Source organism: Chelonoidis abingdonii, chromosome 22 (assembly GCF_003597395.2).
Source record: "Chelonoidis abingdonii isolate Lonesome George chromosome 22, CheloAbing_2.0, whole genome shotgun sequence".
Lineage (NCBI taxonomy): Eukaryota > Metazoa > Chordata > Testudines > Testudinidae > Chelonoidis > Chelonoidis abingdonii.
In genome coordinates, this window is record NC_133790.1 from 9,215,117 (window position 1) to 9,231,595 (window position 16,479).

Below are 16,479 nucleotides of genomic sequence, written 5' to 3' on the forward strand. Positions count from 1 at the left end.
TTTTTTTTTTTTTTTTGCACAGGCTTTGCATACAAATGTATTTAATTCTCTCTAAGACCTCCCAAGGACAGAGGGAAAATGCATTGAGACATTAGGGCTTTGCACAACTGCTCTACTGTTTGCTCAAGGAAGACCTGGCTAATATCTTTTGTTTTCTCTCTCTCTCTCGTGTTCTTTAAAAGTCAGTGGCTCAGATGCCCAGATGGACCAAATGTTCTCAAAGTATTACAGATAGGAACTTTTCTGCTCTCTGTTTTTCCCCAAAACTCTCACATCTCTTTTCTTGCACTGAATCCTAAAAGGCCAGATGTACCGAACTTTCTTAAGGAGAGGGAAGGCCACGGTCAGTATCTGTAACTGATCGCACACCAAGCTACAGAACCACACGCAAAGAAAAAGGAGGAGAAGACTTATCTGTCGGCAGCTACTTTTGCCACGTTCATAACTAACCTGAGCATTTGCAGAGGGTTTATAAAATCAGTGTTAGGTGGAGAAAACAAGACAACCCACAAAAGCCTTTTCTTTCCAGGACGACGGCCTGGTTTTGAAAGGTGCTAAGTACCTGCAGCTCCCTTAACTTCAATCTATGGGTACCCAGAAGCTCTGGAAAAGCCAGATTGCAGAACCGTCTGTTATGAGGACACTGTTTCCCACAGCTCCTGTGCATTAGTCCTCCAACTCCTCCAGGGGATCTCCAATCCAAGGTAAGATGACAATCTTGTTTTGCTTTCCCAGAGCCAAGCTCCCCAGCGGTGCTTCACTGGTGACCTGGCCTGCACAGGCCTGCACACCCTGTGCCATTGGTGAAGCCAGGTGGCTCAATGAGCACTAAGATTCTAACTAAGTGGAGCCTGTTGATCTCAATAGGCTAAATCCCCCCTCACTGCAAACGGACCTGGGGATGGACACTGCTCCCGTAGTGAGGTCGCCGGTCCCTTGGGAGCTTTTTGGAGCAAGGGCTTTTCTTTAAAAGGAACTGTAATGGATAGACTGTTGGTGCAAAGTGCCAGTGTCTTTCCTGAGACAGCCCTGCCAGAGAAGGGGCACCACCCCTGCAGATGGGGGAAGCATCTGAGGCATAGTGCCGCACTACAGCCAGTCTGGGCCACTCTGCAAGGCGAAGCAGGCAGAAAGGCCACCAGGACCAGGCAGTGTGCAAGGAAATTGTATGGCTCCCATTCCAATATCTCTCCCAGGCCTCGGTGAAGGGGGCACGGCCGCAAAACTGACGCATCTGGCTGATTCCCCAGCTTCCAGAACAGCCCCTTGGAGCATAGGGAGCCAGGCATAAGAGGGACATGAAGCCTGCTCTCATATCAGCAGAGAATGCAAAGATGGCTTAAAGCTACCTTTGACCTATTCTGCCCTCCTCCCCATCCCTCCATCTACTCCTCTGCAAAGCAGCTTGGGGTGGCCAAGGGATTTGGCCCAAGAGTTTAAAGCCGACAGCGTTCCTTGAACTCTGACTTTATCATTGCGCCACCATTGTCCTGGCAGGGCTGTCTTTAAAGGAACCAGCCTTTCAGCTGCAAGCGCCAGAATCTTATTGCTCTCAGTCCTTATGGCGGCCCAGACTCCACCCAACTCCCACAAAATAAAACAAGGGAATCCTCTGTGGTTTTAATCACTCCAGATGTTCCAGCTGCACCAATGAAAAGGCAGCTCTGGGGCCATTCATTTCACCTGGCATCACAGCTGCTTCTTAGCCCTCTCAGCTCCCTTCCCCTTTCCAGCCCCTTTGATACCTCTGTAGGGAAATCAACTGAAAACAGGTGTCTAGGACTAATTACACCACACTGTTTAAAAACAAAACCAAACTGTCCTCATTCCACTTACAAGGGGGATGGGGAGGCATCTGTTAATCAAAAACTCAACTCTATTCATAGCAAAAAGGGGCATTTGGGATGGCCTTGCATTAAAGAGACGAGAGAGCTTGGTTCTGTGCCAGCTACAGCACAGCCTGCTGAGAGCGCACGTGAGCACGAGCGTGTTCCTGGGCGTGCATGAGCGTGTGCATGTGAAACGAGAGGAGTCTCTTCAGTTGTTTTATTGCACTCATTATTCTCTTCCTGTGCCACTTCTGCAGAACTTGGGAGGAACGTCAGCAACTTGTTTTCCCTCTAGGAGCATGGAAATAGACCCAGTTTTTCATTCAGAATGACAGCCCAATTATACCGCCTCCTTAATTCATAAATTCCAGGGCACATGCACATCAGGAGAGCTGGCTCATCTCTGGGGCGGGTGGGGATTAGCAGTCATCAGCAAGCATTACAGAGCTTCCTGATGCAGGGGAAGTAACAACCGGTAATAGGGAGACACAAAGAGAACTGCTTTGCTGTAGGCATTGAAAAAACCTTCATAAAAAACACAGGCCGCCACTGTGCTTTTGTCATGTTAATCTCTTAATGGGGTTATGGTAATCTACATGGCAACAAACGTGGGATGGAGTCTTCCACCGGGCAGTCTTCTAGTGTGCTACATAGACAGGGACAGATGGTCCAGTGGCTAGAGCACTAGCCTGAGATCTAGGTTCAATTCCCTGCTCTGCCACAGACAGCCTGTGTGACCTTGGGCAACTCACGGCCTCCCGGTGCTCATCTGTAACATAATAGCCCTCTCTGCAGGGAGAATATGTACATTAAAGACTGTTATGTGTCCAAATACAACAGTAACAAGGGCCAGATCCTTACTGAGAGAGCCAGGACTTCCCTAGAATAGCAGTGCATGCAGTGGCAACCAAATATGGGCCTCTTCCCCTCCATCAACTGTGGGAAGGGAGGCGCCCAGGGCCCTCCGTTACATCTGCCTGAGCCCAGGCACAAGGAGCAGGTTAGGTCACAAAACAGCAAGGAGCGGTGTTCCCAAGACTGCCACCAGTGCAGGGCTGCCCTACTGCGTCAACACACAAAGCTTTGGGTCGGTTTTCAAGCTACAATGAGAAATCTCAGTATTGCAGCTTTATTTTGGGACATACGCACCAGGGGAAGAGGGAGGACAGGACAAGTGGGGCACACACTGATTACAGAACGACCAAGCATGCTGGAACACCACAAACAACAACATACAATGTAATCGGGAGGGCTTCCATCAGTAGAACAGATGGAGTATTGTAGGGCCGGGGCACTGCAGAGAAGCAATTCCCTTCCTGAGACTCAGGGTGGAAATAGCCAAGCGCTGAAATCGGCCTTCGCAGATTTAGAACCAGAGCACAACAGCATTTTTTTCTTAACATTTCCCACCATTGCACTACCCGCAGCGCTGCTCCAGCAGCATTACCACGGGAGGACTCTAGCTGAGAGGAAAGAGAGTCTTTTGATTACAATGCACAGGATTGAGGACCTGGGAACAATTGCCAGCTCTGCCACCCGCTTCTTGCATGACCCTGGGCAAGTCACTTAAATTTCTCTGTGCCTCATTTCCCCATCTATATAACAGCGATGAAAATACTTCCTTTTACCTCATCCCTAGTCTGTCTGCTCTATTTAGATTGGAAGCACCATGCGGGTAGGGACTGGCTCTTACCAAGTGTGCACACAGCACAGCACAATGGATCCCTGGTCTTGCTTTGGGACACTTGGTGCTACTGCAGTATAAACAGCAGCACAGACGGGCCAGCGAGCTGCCTGGGGGAGGTCTAGGCGACAGGCTGGTTAAAGCCCTAGCAGTTGCCTGGGTCTTATGTACAGTAGCTGCTGTAATTGCTGCCCTCAGTGGATGTCCGTGGACGCCTGGAAGCGCCGGGATGCCATTACAGGGAAGTGCTGGTGCTCTGACACACCTACAGCTCCACCAGCGCCGGGCCACCTTACCTGTTTCTTTTTCAGCTTGGAGATCTGCTGCTCCACCATGGTGATTTCCCGATCCACTCGGTCCATGTTCTGGATCAGCTCCTCCTTCGACAGCCTGGAGGGTAAGAGGTCCAGCTCCGAGTCAGGGTGGGCGGGGCTGACCGGAGACACGGGTTCCAGCTTGCCTGTCAGGCTTCGCTCCTGTGGAGAGTAAGAACAATCCAATCAGCAATTTCTCTGGAGAATTCAGCACCTTTCCCTCTCCCGCTCTCATCACACGCTGCAGATGCACACTTCTCTGGTCACTTTCCAGCCCTTTAACACGGACACTTGGAAGAACGCTGGCCGCATCACCTGGACACTACAAACTCCCCGGGTTCCCCTTCATCTTTATGGTCACCCATGCTACTGGTCCAAGAAAGGCCACTCACTTTGGGACCATATGCTCCTACAGCTCCTGTTGACAACTGGTTCCAGACTACCACAAAACTTAACACGACAATAGCTGCAACAGCTAAATTGAGGAGGAGAGTGTGTCACACGCATGCACTTTGTTCTAAAAGAATTCCAGAAGCCTCCTGAAGAGAGAGAGAGAAATCTAGTCCAGCGGGAGGAGTGGCGGTGGGGGGCTTTCGTGCTCTTGTTAATTTGGGGAGGAGCTCAGATACGAGAGTGGCGTGTGCCAGATAAATAAGAAAAAAGACACCGTATATGAGACTAGGTTAGATAAAACAGGCAGAGCTAATGACCAATGTATGTCTGCAGGCTCTAAAGTAAACAGTATTGGAGGAAGTGCTCTTCAAAAAAAGAAACTTCATGGAACAATGCAACCTAACAGAGTTTCAAAGAACAGCTCTCATTAGGATGGCGTTGGCTGGGGCGGGAGAGGGAACCACTCTGGGGAAAAGATCAAAATGAAAAGATCAGCACTTTTGATTTCTCCCAAGCAAAGCAATGGTTTCGCTGCTACTAATTAGCCAATATCTCCAGACCGTCTCAGAACAATAATACTGCTTGTGTATAATGTCTTTCACCGCAAAGATCTCGAACTGTAACTTCTGATATACAAACTTGGAAAAGAGCTCCGTTCACGCACTGACATGGAGCCCCGCAGCTGATTAACATCGCATGGCAATGTGAAGTAGTGTAGGACTGGACATGAGCTCCAGCTCATCCCAACGCCAGTAGAGCTCAGCAAAGAGGATTCTGCCTAGCTCGTAACAGTAACATCTGCTTGCACACAACCTCCTCTTTCACATGCATCGGAGCCCAAAAACCTTGGGTGCCTTGCACCTCTAGCAAGGACTTGAATATCACGGCCTGAAACAGCCAGGGCAATTTCAACAGGCAAGGGACAGATTCAGCCAAATGGGCAGGACACTGAAGTTAACGCTCGCTCGTGCCTTTATAAAGAGCATCAATAGAATGTGTAACGACCCATCAGGCTCTCAATTTGATCCTTCCATGCTGACTCAGCGCATTCCCCTTGGTTCCTTATGGTCTCCTGCCCAAGTGCTGACCCAGCCCTGACCCTGTTTTGCTGCGAGATCTGACAGGGTCCCAGTGCAATAGCCTATTCTGGCCTAATGCATTCCATTCACAGTTGGTAGCTACAGGACAAGGTAATTCAGTTTATCTGTTCATTTATTTTGCAATGGGATTGGGGGTTTTTCCATGGTGGGGGAGACACAGGGGAGGTAAAAATGATGGCTTAGTTTGTAACCTTAACCCACACACTCAATCACCCCGCAGCTGCTCTGAGAAAATTTTTTTAAAAAAGCAAACAGAGCTCACACAAACTTTGCACCTTTATTACAGCAGCCTCACAACTGGAGACAAGGCTGCCATTGTTCTTCAGCACCAACTGGCACTTTTCATTCCTTCCAGAAGGGCTCCCTTTCTCTCTCACGGGCTATGGATGACTGCCAGGCTAGCTTCCCGCCTGGACCAGCGACAGGTGGGCTATTCATTAACTTATCACTTGTACTTGGGGGTTGTTTCCTCCTTTGGGAGGCACTGGACGACATGAAATCAGACCACAACTAGCTGGGGCCAACCATTCAACATAAGAACGTTCTGCTGCCTTGGTTAAAGAGGCAGGCGCATGCACAGTTAAGCGCTATGCATTGTTCTGGCCCTGACATCATTACCCACGATGAAACCTTCTGGATTGATGTGGGTGTAATAAAAGATACCACCTTAATGACACTAGCTCATCACTGAATTAATAACTGCTTACCGGGAACTGCAGCTGCAGCATGTAACCTTCATCCCTGCTTTCTGAACTCCTAAGGCAGCCTTAGGAGTGAGGCGTGCATCACAATACCACATCTTAACCCTTGCCTTGCTCCCCACTTGAGCCGTCCATGGACAGCTCAAGGGATTTTCACTACACTTCAAATGACACTTCATGCTGCTTCCAGTCAAGTTTCACTCAATTATAAGCAGGTTTCACAGCGCTAGCCTCCCAGAAAGCAACATTTGTTGACTCTTCAATGGGTATTCAGTGCCGCAGTCAAACGGAATCATCATCTTCTATTTGCTCAGCCAGAGCAGAGGACTGAAAGGGGAAGATGTTGCAGCAAAGAATGGGGAGGAGATTTCTGCCAAGGCTCCATTCCAGCCACTGGAAAGAATTGAGAAAGGACAGTCAATGCTCTTCACGAGAGCCGCCTTCTCCCGGCATTCTTGCCTGCCAGTGGCTGCCCCAGAGCTTCTGACCCCAGGGCCAGAAGGGCTACAGAATAATGTTCATGCTTTTCTTCACCCTCGCCCCCACCTCCTCCAGCTCCTCCCTCCCCCATTAGAAAACTCTGCTACGAGACAAGGAGTTTATGGATCAAAAGAGATATACAATTCCAAGACTGGACTCACAGAAGCCAAACATCCAGGAGGATCTCTCTTCAAATGGCTTTATTCCAGTAAGACTATTTGGTAGACTTAAAGGCACGTTGGGTCATCAGTGTCGCTCCTGCTTCTGCCATCGTGAAGATAAAGCATAGTAGCAATCTAGATATTAATATCCTTTCCCCACCACAGGATGAGGTTTTTCCATTTCTTAGCATGAGGAGATACCACAAAGGCAGCTGAAGAAGTTGACTCCAAACGTCCCTCCAAAAACCAAGCTATGAGAGCATTAAACACATACTGAGAAGGCAAAACAATGGATTTCTGTCTTGCTCTATTTACATCGGGATAAGGTGGTGCAAGTGCTCAATTACCTGCCAACCACAACCGGAGAGCTGAGGCCTGGCCTTCCTCATGGGCAACTGCTAAACCTTCCCCATGCTCTCAATTTTCAAAGCCAGAGGAAACAGAAGACAGATTTTTAGGCATGCAATACGTGGTTTGCTCAAGCCTATAGGACAGCAGGAGTGGGAAGAAAATTGTGTGCTGATGGTATGTGGGTGAGCAAATCATCAGAAGTCATTTCAGTCCACAATTTCAGAGCTCAAGAGAGAGAGAGAGAGAGAGAGAGAGAATCTAAGTAAAAACAACAAAATGAAACTTGCCCGCATTTGGCAATATACGAAACGTAAGGAACTTTAAAAAGATTAAAGCCCTTTTTGTAAAACCTTCGGAGACGCTGTTTCTGCTGCCCAGTCACGTTTTCAGCTTACAGATTCTGAAACAGAAGCGACGGTACAGTGGAGCAGAAAGAATGGCAGAGCGCTACCTTACATAAAAGTGCCATCATCTTGCATTACGTCAGCAGTGCTCAGAGGCTCTTTCAAAAGGGAAAATTGCCTTTTTCACAGACACCTATATATAGACAGAGAGAGGCAGGCAACAAGGACGCAGGAGAAAGGAAATGAATGCAGAAGTCTCTTGGGAAACTCTCACCTGATAATGATGTTCGGGGAGCAGCACTCTCGCTTTTACAAAGAAGCCCTTATTCCTAAGCACAAAAACCAGGTGCATGTGAAAAGACGGGTGACGCAGCTGCCTGCCACAGTCAACTTGCAAAGGCTGGACTTCCAAAGAAGGTTAAGTAACAGCAAGCTGTGGACACTTGAATCCCCGACGTGTACTCCAACCTCCTCCATTTGCGCTCTTCCTGGGAAAGGATGTCTGATTGCCTCCCGGGGTGAAGAGCACCGTGCATGAGTGTTCGCAGATTATGAATTTAAAATACTCTTGTGCTTGACTCAGTCAAGTAACGAGGGCCTAGTGCTCTTTTGATGCAGCAGATATTGCTGGAAGCAATCCTGTGCGGTCAGAGGCCTGGCCTGGGTGACCTAATCTGTCTCCAGTTCCCATGACAGAATACATAAGGAGATGCTCAATGGAGCTTACTCCAGCATGCCTTACACACAGTGATTGCTATGTCACCGGAACATCCAGTTTTCCTACTGCTGGTTCTTTGTCGCTGTGAGAATCTGCCTGTTCTTTTGCACAAGTGCCAATATCTTGGCATCAAATGTGTCATAAGAATGTCTAAAAAACCGGCTGTCAGGAATGCTCTAAAGAGACAGCAGCAACGTAAGTAATTCAGCCCAACCTCATACGGGGCCAACACTAATGTTCCTGACGGAGACAGACCTTGTGGCACAAATCTCAAAGGTAAACGGCACACTGTACTAATGCTACACCCCAGAGCAATGCATCTCCTGGAGATCACCAGGGAAGAGACGAAAGCAGGGTTGCAAAGGCCAACAAGGATAGGCATAGAATAACATGTCCTTTTGAAGATACATGCCAATGGGCCTCTCAGCTGCCCACAGAAGGGAAACAAAGGGTTGGGAATCTCCCATTCACTTATGACTGGAACTGCCTTTTCCTTGCTCCAATGTTATCCCAGCCCCTCAGCACTGTACTGGTCCCCCCTGCTGCAATGGCAGCTCAACGCATCCAGCCAAGAGGGGGATACTCTAGCACCCAATGAGCAGAACACCACTGGATTGGGCTCACTAGCCACAGAGAGAAATACCATCACGACGGAGCATCCGGAACCAGAAAGCCAAATATTTGTGAATTGCATCTTTAAAATAGGAACCCATTGCAGCCAACATAAGAGCCCAAATCACTGCTAGGGAGAATGTTTTTTTAAAAATGGTAGCACTGGTCTGCTTCCTAACACACTGAAGAAGCCACTTAAATTAGGCTCTATATAATGTTGATGCCTGGGATCATATCACATCCAGGTTTTAAATTAACATAGTGTGAAACGTAAAATTCTTCTTATTAACAAGTAGTCACGGCCTTCAAAACCAGCATGCAGCCTAGAGAGTTAGAATCAATCTGCTGGAGGGAAGAAAACAATTACTTCATTACTCAAGTCGATACCTTCTCAGTAATTACACTGTTTCCATGTGATTTGTTTTTATACACAGCTAACAGCTACTGTAGTCCCTGTTTATCCCTGGCCGCATTATTAACCGATTTGTATGATAACAAGGGGAACGAGGGTGGGGGCGAGGGGACAGGATTAATGTAAAGCCTTCCTTGGTAATAACAGCTGCTGCCATAAAAGAAAACAATTAACACTAGAGAGAGACTCCATCTGAGAGGAGAACCTGTCCTAGGTTTTTATTCTGCATGTGGTTGTTCCGGGCATAAGTCCTACCAATGAAAATTACAGCTCTTGGCTGGAGATCCCGCCAATAAAATCAGAGCTCTGTGTGATGAGCGCCACCTTCACTTTCTGGGATGCAGGTGATAGCGTCTCTTATTTTAAGCTGCAAAGTCTGGGGAAGAGGCTTGGTAAAGCCACCACGGCCCGCTGTTTCTAAAACAACTGCAGATTCTGGGCTTGATTCAGCTTTCACGGACTCTAATTAACGTCTGCAGTGGGCCCGATCCAGCTACCACACAGTGATTTAAAAGATGCATGTGGGCACGCGGTCAAAGCACAAGATCAGGAATTCTTGAATGCCGACTCCATCTTCAACAACAACGGCCCTCTGCAGCCTCGGGGCTTATCCACACTGACAGTGCTGCAGTGACGCAGCTGCAAGCGAAGACGCTACTACGCGTCTCCCGTTGGCATACAGTTAATCCACCTCCACAAGCGGCAGTAACTGTGTCAACGGGAGAAACTCTTCTGTCGACACAGTGCTGTCTGCACCGGGGGTTAGGCTGGGATAACTGCGTCGCTCAGAAGTGGCTTTTACACACCCCAGAGTGACGTATCTATAGTGACGTACGTTTGTAGTGTAGACAGTGGCTAGGACACGTCACCTCCCCTCACAGTAATTAAACCGATCGACCTCACTGGGAGGGCTGAACAGTCAGTGCCTGGAGAACAACAGCGCCGTCAGAGCTGTGCATCAGAAGCAATAATGCTAAACAGACGGGAGGTGGGGTTGCAGAGTGGAGAATCAGTGAGGCAGAGGGAAGAGAGTGTTCCAAACAGCTGGTGCAGCTGAAGAGAAATGAAGAAGAGGGAGGGAGGGTTGGGGGGGCATGGAGGATATGGGGGAAGGACAGGTCAATAATATGCTGTTTTGTTTTTGTAAAACCCTTCCATGGAAGGCAAATCACCTGCTGGTGCAAAGTAAATATTGCTCCTGCCTTCAGAGAGACATCTCCGTTTAGCAGTTTGAAACATAAGAGATAAATGGGAGAGATTTTAGAATGATGGCACGGTGGGAGACGCACAATGGAGCTCTTGTCCACACCTGGACTCACCCAGACCTCAGAGCGAGCTGTGTTTTCTTGACAATGAATCAGCCACCTTTCCAAAGCCCCAAGGGACGTCACATCATAACTTTGTAACCTTCACTTTCAGCTGGTCAAATAAAGCTATGCTGTCTGAAGAAGAGGGGGCAACGTCTAGTGGTTACAGATACGGAGTTGGGAGTCAGGTCTCCTTGTTTTTAATCTTCTCTCTACCACTGCCTCAGTATGTGTGTTCAGGCATGTCACGATTGCTCTCTGTCTCAGTTTACCTATCTATAAAATAAGTAGACTACTAACAGTCTCTTCATTCCAGGAGCATGAGCGACTTCAGCATCAAATGTCTGTAAATTACTTTGTTAACCCAGTTTAGTGAAGGATTTGACAATTAGTAAATTAAGGGATTGTCCAACCGCAGTTTGATTGATTTATTAAACAAACAGTGTTTTGTTAGCACTCAGCTTCTACCCCCAATTCTTTCTGCTTGCACATCCCAGGCACACCCACAGGTACAACAGACAGCTGGGTGATGACTGCTGCAGATCCACAGTGGGCAAAATTCAATTTAGATCTAAAAATGAAGGAAGTCCTTGCACCAAGGTAGACAGTTGAGGGATATGAATATGTGCGATTTTATCTGGGGATACAATTCTGTCATCTGAATCTTTCTTATCTCTATATACCCATTAAATGCAGCTTAAATCTGCAAACTAATTAAACTCCCAATACACAGTTAGCGAGAGCCTGTGCCACAAGGCAGAGCCACTATTTGCGCTCTTGTCTGCAAGAACCTGTGGTTTGGAAAGCATTGTGTGCTTCTGTGAAGCTAGAGTCAGTACCAAAACCAAGGGCTATTAAGGGCTCTGATCTCTATGGAAGCAGGGGAAGGGGAAGAAGGCAGGCAAGTACCGTCTCCAGTTTCATACTAGAAATGGCAGAGCAGATCAGTGGAAGAGCAAAGAAGGGAATCCAGGCCTCCTGATTCCCAACCTAGTGCCCATTCCCCTGGATTGTGCTGCAAAAACAAGCTTCTAAAAAGGTTAAAACCAACGGTCAAATGTATATTTAAATAGTTAAAAGTCCAATGGGAACCAGTCTTAACCCTAGAGCATCTGCAATCCAAACATTACAGCCTTGTGCTAATGCAGCAGGAGAAAGTCAAAATGAATAGAAACAGCAATGAAACTGACTAGCTGGTCATATCTTCCCAGCGGAGGGAAATGCAGAAAGAACTAAAAGACGGAGCAGTGAAAAGCAGATCAGGTTATTCAAATTCTTTTGTTTTTATATCATCTGGCATTTTACTGACCCTTTCTGTAGCCCCATCTTTTTATAGGAAATGTAATTTTTAAACACTTCGGATTTTCCAGTTGACAGTATCTTTGCAATAAAACTAAAACTAAAGTTTAGCTTTTCTAGACTGATCCAAGTGCAGGCACTGCTGTAAACTGTACTTGATTCCTGGTAGCAGTTAATTTAATGCTTGCCAAAGGTAATGTATTGAGAACACAGCAGCACTAGTTTAGAATTCCTGCAGCCAAACATCAGGCAAAGCACTCTGACTTGGGACAATCAAACTACACTCCCTTTGGTCTCAGGGCTGCCTTCTAGTGATGGGCAGAAGTGGTTATTACTAAACCGCAGTAACTATACCAGTAACATAGTACGAAGGGGGTCGGTGAAAAAGGCCTCTGCAGAACTGTACAGTAACTGTAAATGATGCCTTAATAATACACCCCCGCAGACTACCAAAAAAGGAGTTGATTAGCAAGTACACTAACATTCCCAAGCAAAACTAAGCAGAATATTTAAGTAATTCAAAACTCTGGGATCTAAGGATTACATGCATTTTTCCTCAGTTCCCACACACACTGGCATGTGAAGACAGCAGCAGAGGATTAAAAAAAAAAAATCATTCATAGGATTTTAAATAGTAAATATTCTCATGAGAATTAATGAAGCAGGAGACAGCACAGTATAAGAGACAGCACTGATTTTTTTATATTATATACACACACACACACACACAGACACCTTTTTGAGAAGACCCATGAAATTCCATTCCCTATAACCCAGCCGAATTCCATGTAGCCAGAGCACAAAATATTCCAATAACTTTTTAGCTTCCACAAAACTAGGTCAAGAAACTTCCCCAATGTTTCAAACAGCTTGAAGCAATTTAATTGCAAAATAAGTAACAAATGCTGACTGTCCCTTCCCCATCCCCACCAACAGATTTATGAGAGTGGTAAACCCTTCCCGTCTGTGTTATGGTTAAATGCACTAACTGAAGCATAGTATCTGGTCTTGCAAAACTTGTTTGCGTCCAAAGAAGCCATTCCACATTATTACACTTAACAGATGCTGCCTCCAGGCTCTTTAAGATTCCAGAAGAATACAGAAGCAGCAATGAACAATGCATGTATGCTTCAAAGCAGCTCAGAACAATGACCAAAACCTGAAAGACTTACATAAAATTCCCACTGAACTGGTGGGTCTTAGGCAAAACATCCATTGGTTAGTATATCTCATTACCTCCTTGCATTTCCCGCTAGCAGATAATAATTGTATTGATATCACACATCCCCCCAGTGAGATCATACGAGTTACGAATACTCAGCTACCAAACTATTTATTACAGGTGGGCTAGTAATGGCACCTATTATTAAGAGGATTGTCTGACCCTTTGCATTATAAAGACCTTGTTTTCAGCTGCTCATAACTTTGCCAAAATTTTAACTATTTGGGCTGAAATTTTCCATGCTGGGGGGTCTGCGTCAGGTTGATTTTTCATTTTATTTTATTTTTATAAGTTTCAGCCATTTCCAAAAACAAGGTTAGGGAAATATGTGTTGGTTTGCAATGTTTTAAAAAAGTCTGGCAACTTTTTCCATGAGAAGCTTCAGCATCTACATGCTTTGGAGCAGGGACTTGAAATTTGGCAGGGGTGGCCTTTGTGTCAGGCATGTGCCTTCTGCTGTTCCTGTGAAAACCTGTCCACATTTGGCTGAGGCTGAAAACTCTCAGCTCTCACATGTGCAATAGAGACTTCAGCAGCTAACAGCTCTGAAGATTCCATCCTCACTGAACATACCTTATCCCCTCATAGCTCCTACATGTGACACGACTGCACATGCTCCATTCCCCAACAGAATGATTGAGCAGGTTCCATCACAAGGCTATAGGGGCTCCGAAAGACTTTCCCTATAATTGCTTCTCTTCATCAGGTCTGGGTCCAGACACCTTAACTGAGAACAGGGAGTCTTGAGATATGTCTACACTACCCTGCTAGATCGATTTCTCGTGTCTAGTCTAGGCGCGATAAATCGGCCCCCGAGCGCTCTCCCATCGACTCCTGTACTCCACCGCGAGAGGCGTAGGCGGAGTTGACGAGGGAGCGGCAGCAGTTGACTCACCATGGTGAAGACACCATGGTAAGTCGATCTAAGTATATCGACTTCAGCTACATTATTCACATAGCTAAAGTTGTGTAACTTAGACCTATCTCCACCCCATCCCACCTCACCCAGTGTAGACCAGGTCTTAGAGAGACAAGCTGGGTGAGATAATATCTTTTACTGGACCAACTTCTGTTGGTGACAGAGACAAGTTTTCAAAGAGCCTGTGCTCTCATGACAAACCCCAGTCCCTGGGCCCAGATAACCTGCAAGAGAAAGCCACTGGACTCAAATGCAGTCCCAAAATTAATGGACACTTTTTGACCTTACTATCTCTGTGCCTCGGCTCCTCATCTGTAAAATGGGCATATCACCACCCTGTCCCCCATCACCCCATCTGTGTGCTGTGAAGATAAATTACGCACTCAGATACTATAGTGGTGAGTGCTGTAGAAAAGCTGATGAGGAAATTAAGAATTCTGCATTCAGATCAGGGTCTGAATAGTGTACAGTTAATGAGACGTAGGGTCACATCTTGAACAATGAGGATAAAACAAAATATTGAATCGCTGCTCATTCACTGAGCTCTGTCCATCCTGTGCACTAAATGAGGCATAGATCCTGTTGAAAAAAATAGCATGTGTAATTAAAGACTATCGTGATGCTTATGCACAAGGAGGTTGAATTAAGATTGCACAGACAGCCTTAATTCTGTCACTTCCTATCTTTTCAACATTAACATTCGTTTAATGTAGATTTTGGTGTGTGCAAATGTCCTTTCACCTGCCCTGAAGGCGCACAAAAGCAAAAACAAACAACATAAGTGACCTCCCTTTTTCTGATCTCCTACAAACTCAACCCTAAATGCTGCACCATCTGCTTCACAGCAAGAATTGCTTGGTTAACAAGCTGGGCTTCTGTTAGCCTCATAAGGAAGTCAGTTACAGTACCACTTACATAATCACACCCTGCACCAATGAATTCCAGGTGATGGCAAAAGCAGACCATTCCCTTCCTTCTATTTTTAGCACAAACAGGCTTCTACTTTTTTTCAGCATTTGCATGTCTAGTTTCCTCTCCTCCGTGGCTGACATCTTCAGATGAACAGTTTGCTAAGTCTCTCTCTCTCTCTCTCTCTCTCTCTCAACACACACACTTACTTTACTACCATAAAGCTACATCTGAGGTTTATGTTTCCTTGATTGCAAACACTTGCCACTGCTACAAAGTAAAGCCCAGAGTACAAAGGAAAAAATAAGACCTTAAGTAAAACAGACCTCTGGCTCTAAGCACACAAATTGCTCTTTTGGTTTATTGGATGCATAGAGAGACCAGAGGTGCATTTTCAGATGTGGGAAACAATACAAGTATGACAAAATCCTGAATTTGGAGGCTCAAAAATGTAACTTGAGGGAGTAAGTGTTCTGTTTAGGTTTACAAAGGCCAATCTGAGCATACAGCAGTAGGATCTGGAGTCCCGCTGAGTTACCCGTGTTTGAAAATTTGTCCCACAAAAAGTGACCTCCTCCACTAGATAGAAACTAGCCTTCAGGCAGGGATTGCTCAGCAATAACTGAAATGCAACTATCTGTTGGGCGGAAGACAGTACCTGCCAGCAAAGCTACAAAAGAGGTGTCTGTCTGCTGCCTTTTAAAAGGATCAAACAGTGAAGAATAGGAACTTCTCCAACTGAAATTACAGGGTTTATTTAGGGAGGCAAAATTTAAATATCCATTTTGGAATTTGGCCAGAGCAGCTCAGTTAACATCCCACCACTTCCCAAAAGAAGCATGGGCTCTTTAACAACCACAGTTGTAGCTCTCTAGAGAGATCGACATGTGACAGTTGACACATGGGAACACAGCAGAGAAATCCACATCATTGTATTCTTCATTATTTCCTACGGCAGGAAACCCCTTGAAGCAGATTCCAACTGGGGATAACCAGAGAGCTGGCATCAGCTGCTCTTTGGATTGTAATGTCAGCTCACTTATCTTCTCTGGGCATATTTGTGTTTACAGTAAATACACTTTTGTTTAAAAAAAAGTCTCCATGCACATTTAAACAGAATATTATCATCAATACAAGGAACACTCTTTTGCAGCCATCAGTATAACCTGCCTTTACCTTCAGGGCTAAGGACCCATCAATGTTTATGAATTCATAAGGTATCATATGCCACTTGGAAGACCTGATCAATATTATTTCTGATAGATTTCCTACTACCACCACCCTTCCCTCTCCATAATTCCATTCATTCTACAAACAAGTCTGTTACCTATAATGTTCCCTACTTATCAGCTGCCTCAAAGCCCAGGTCTACACTAGAGAGGGTGTCGACTTAAGATACGCAACTTCAGCTATGCGAATAGCGTAGCTGAAGTCGGCGTATCTTAGGTCGACTTACCTGGCCATGAGGATGGCAGCGAGTCGACCGCTGCTGCTCCTTCATCGACTCCGCTTCCGCCTCTCGCGAGCTGGAGTTCCGGAGTCAATGGGGAGTGTGATTGGGGATCAATTTTATCACGTCTACACTAGACATGTTAAATTGACACCCAATAGATCGATCATTATCCGCCAATCTGGCAGGCAGTGTAGACCTGCCCTACGAAATGCCACGAGTAACTGGAAGAATACATGAACGTTAGTCTTTACTGAGCAGCTATGGAAAAAAA

At 46.2% G+C, this 16,479-nt stretch overlaps 1 protein-coding gene across 15 annotated transcripts in view; it reads right to left on the reverse strand.

The window, feature by feature from the left end:
* Positions 1-16,479, reverse strand: part of NCOR2 (nuclear receptor corepressor 2) — a 428,298-nt gene that overhangs the window by 220,430 nt on the left and 191,389 nt on the right. For all 15 annotated transcript variants that reach the window (XM_075060010.1, XM_075060008.1, XM_075060007.1 and 12 more), the window contains exon 5: positions 3,810-3,989. In XM_075060010.1, the coding sequence (XP_074916111.1) occupies positions 3,810-3,989 (180 nt within the window). The remainder of the gene's footprint in view (positions 1-3,809; positions 3,990-16,479) is intronic.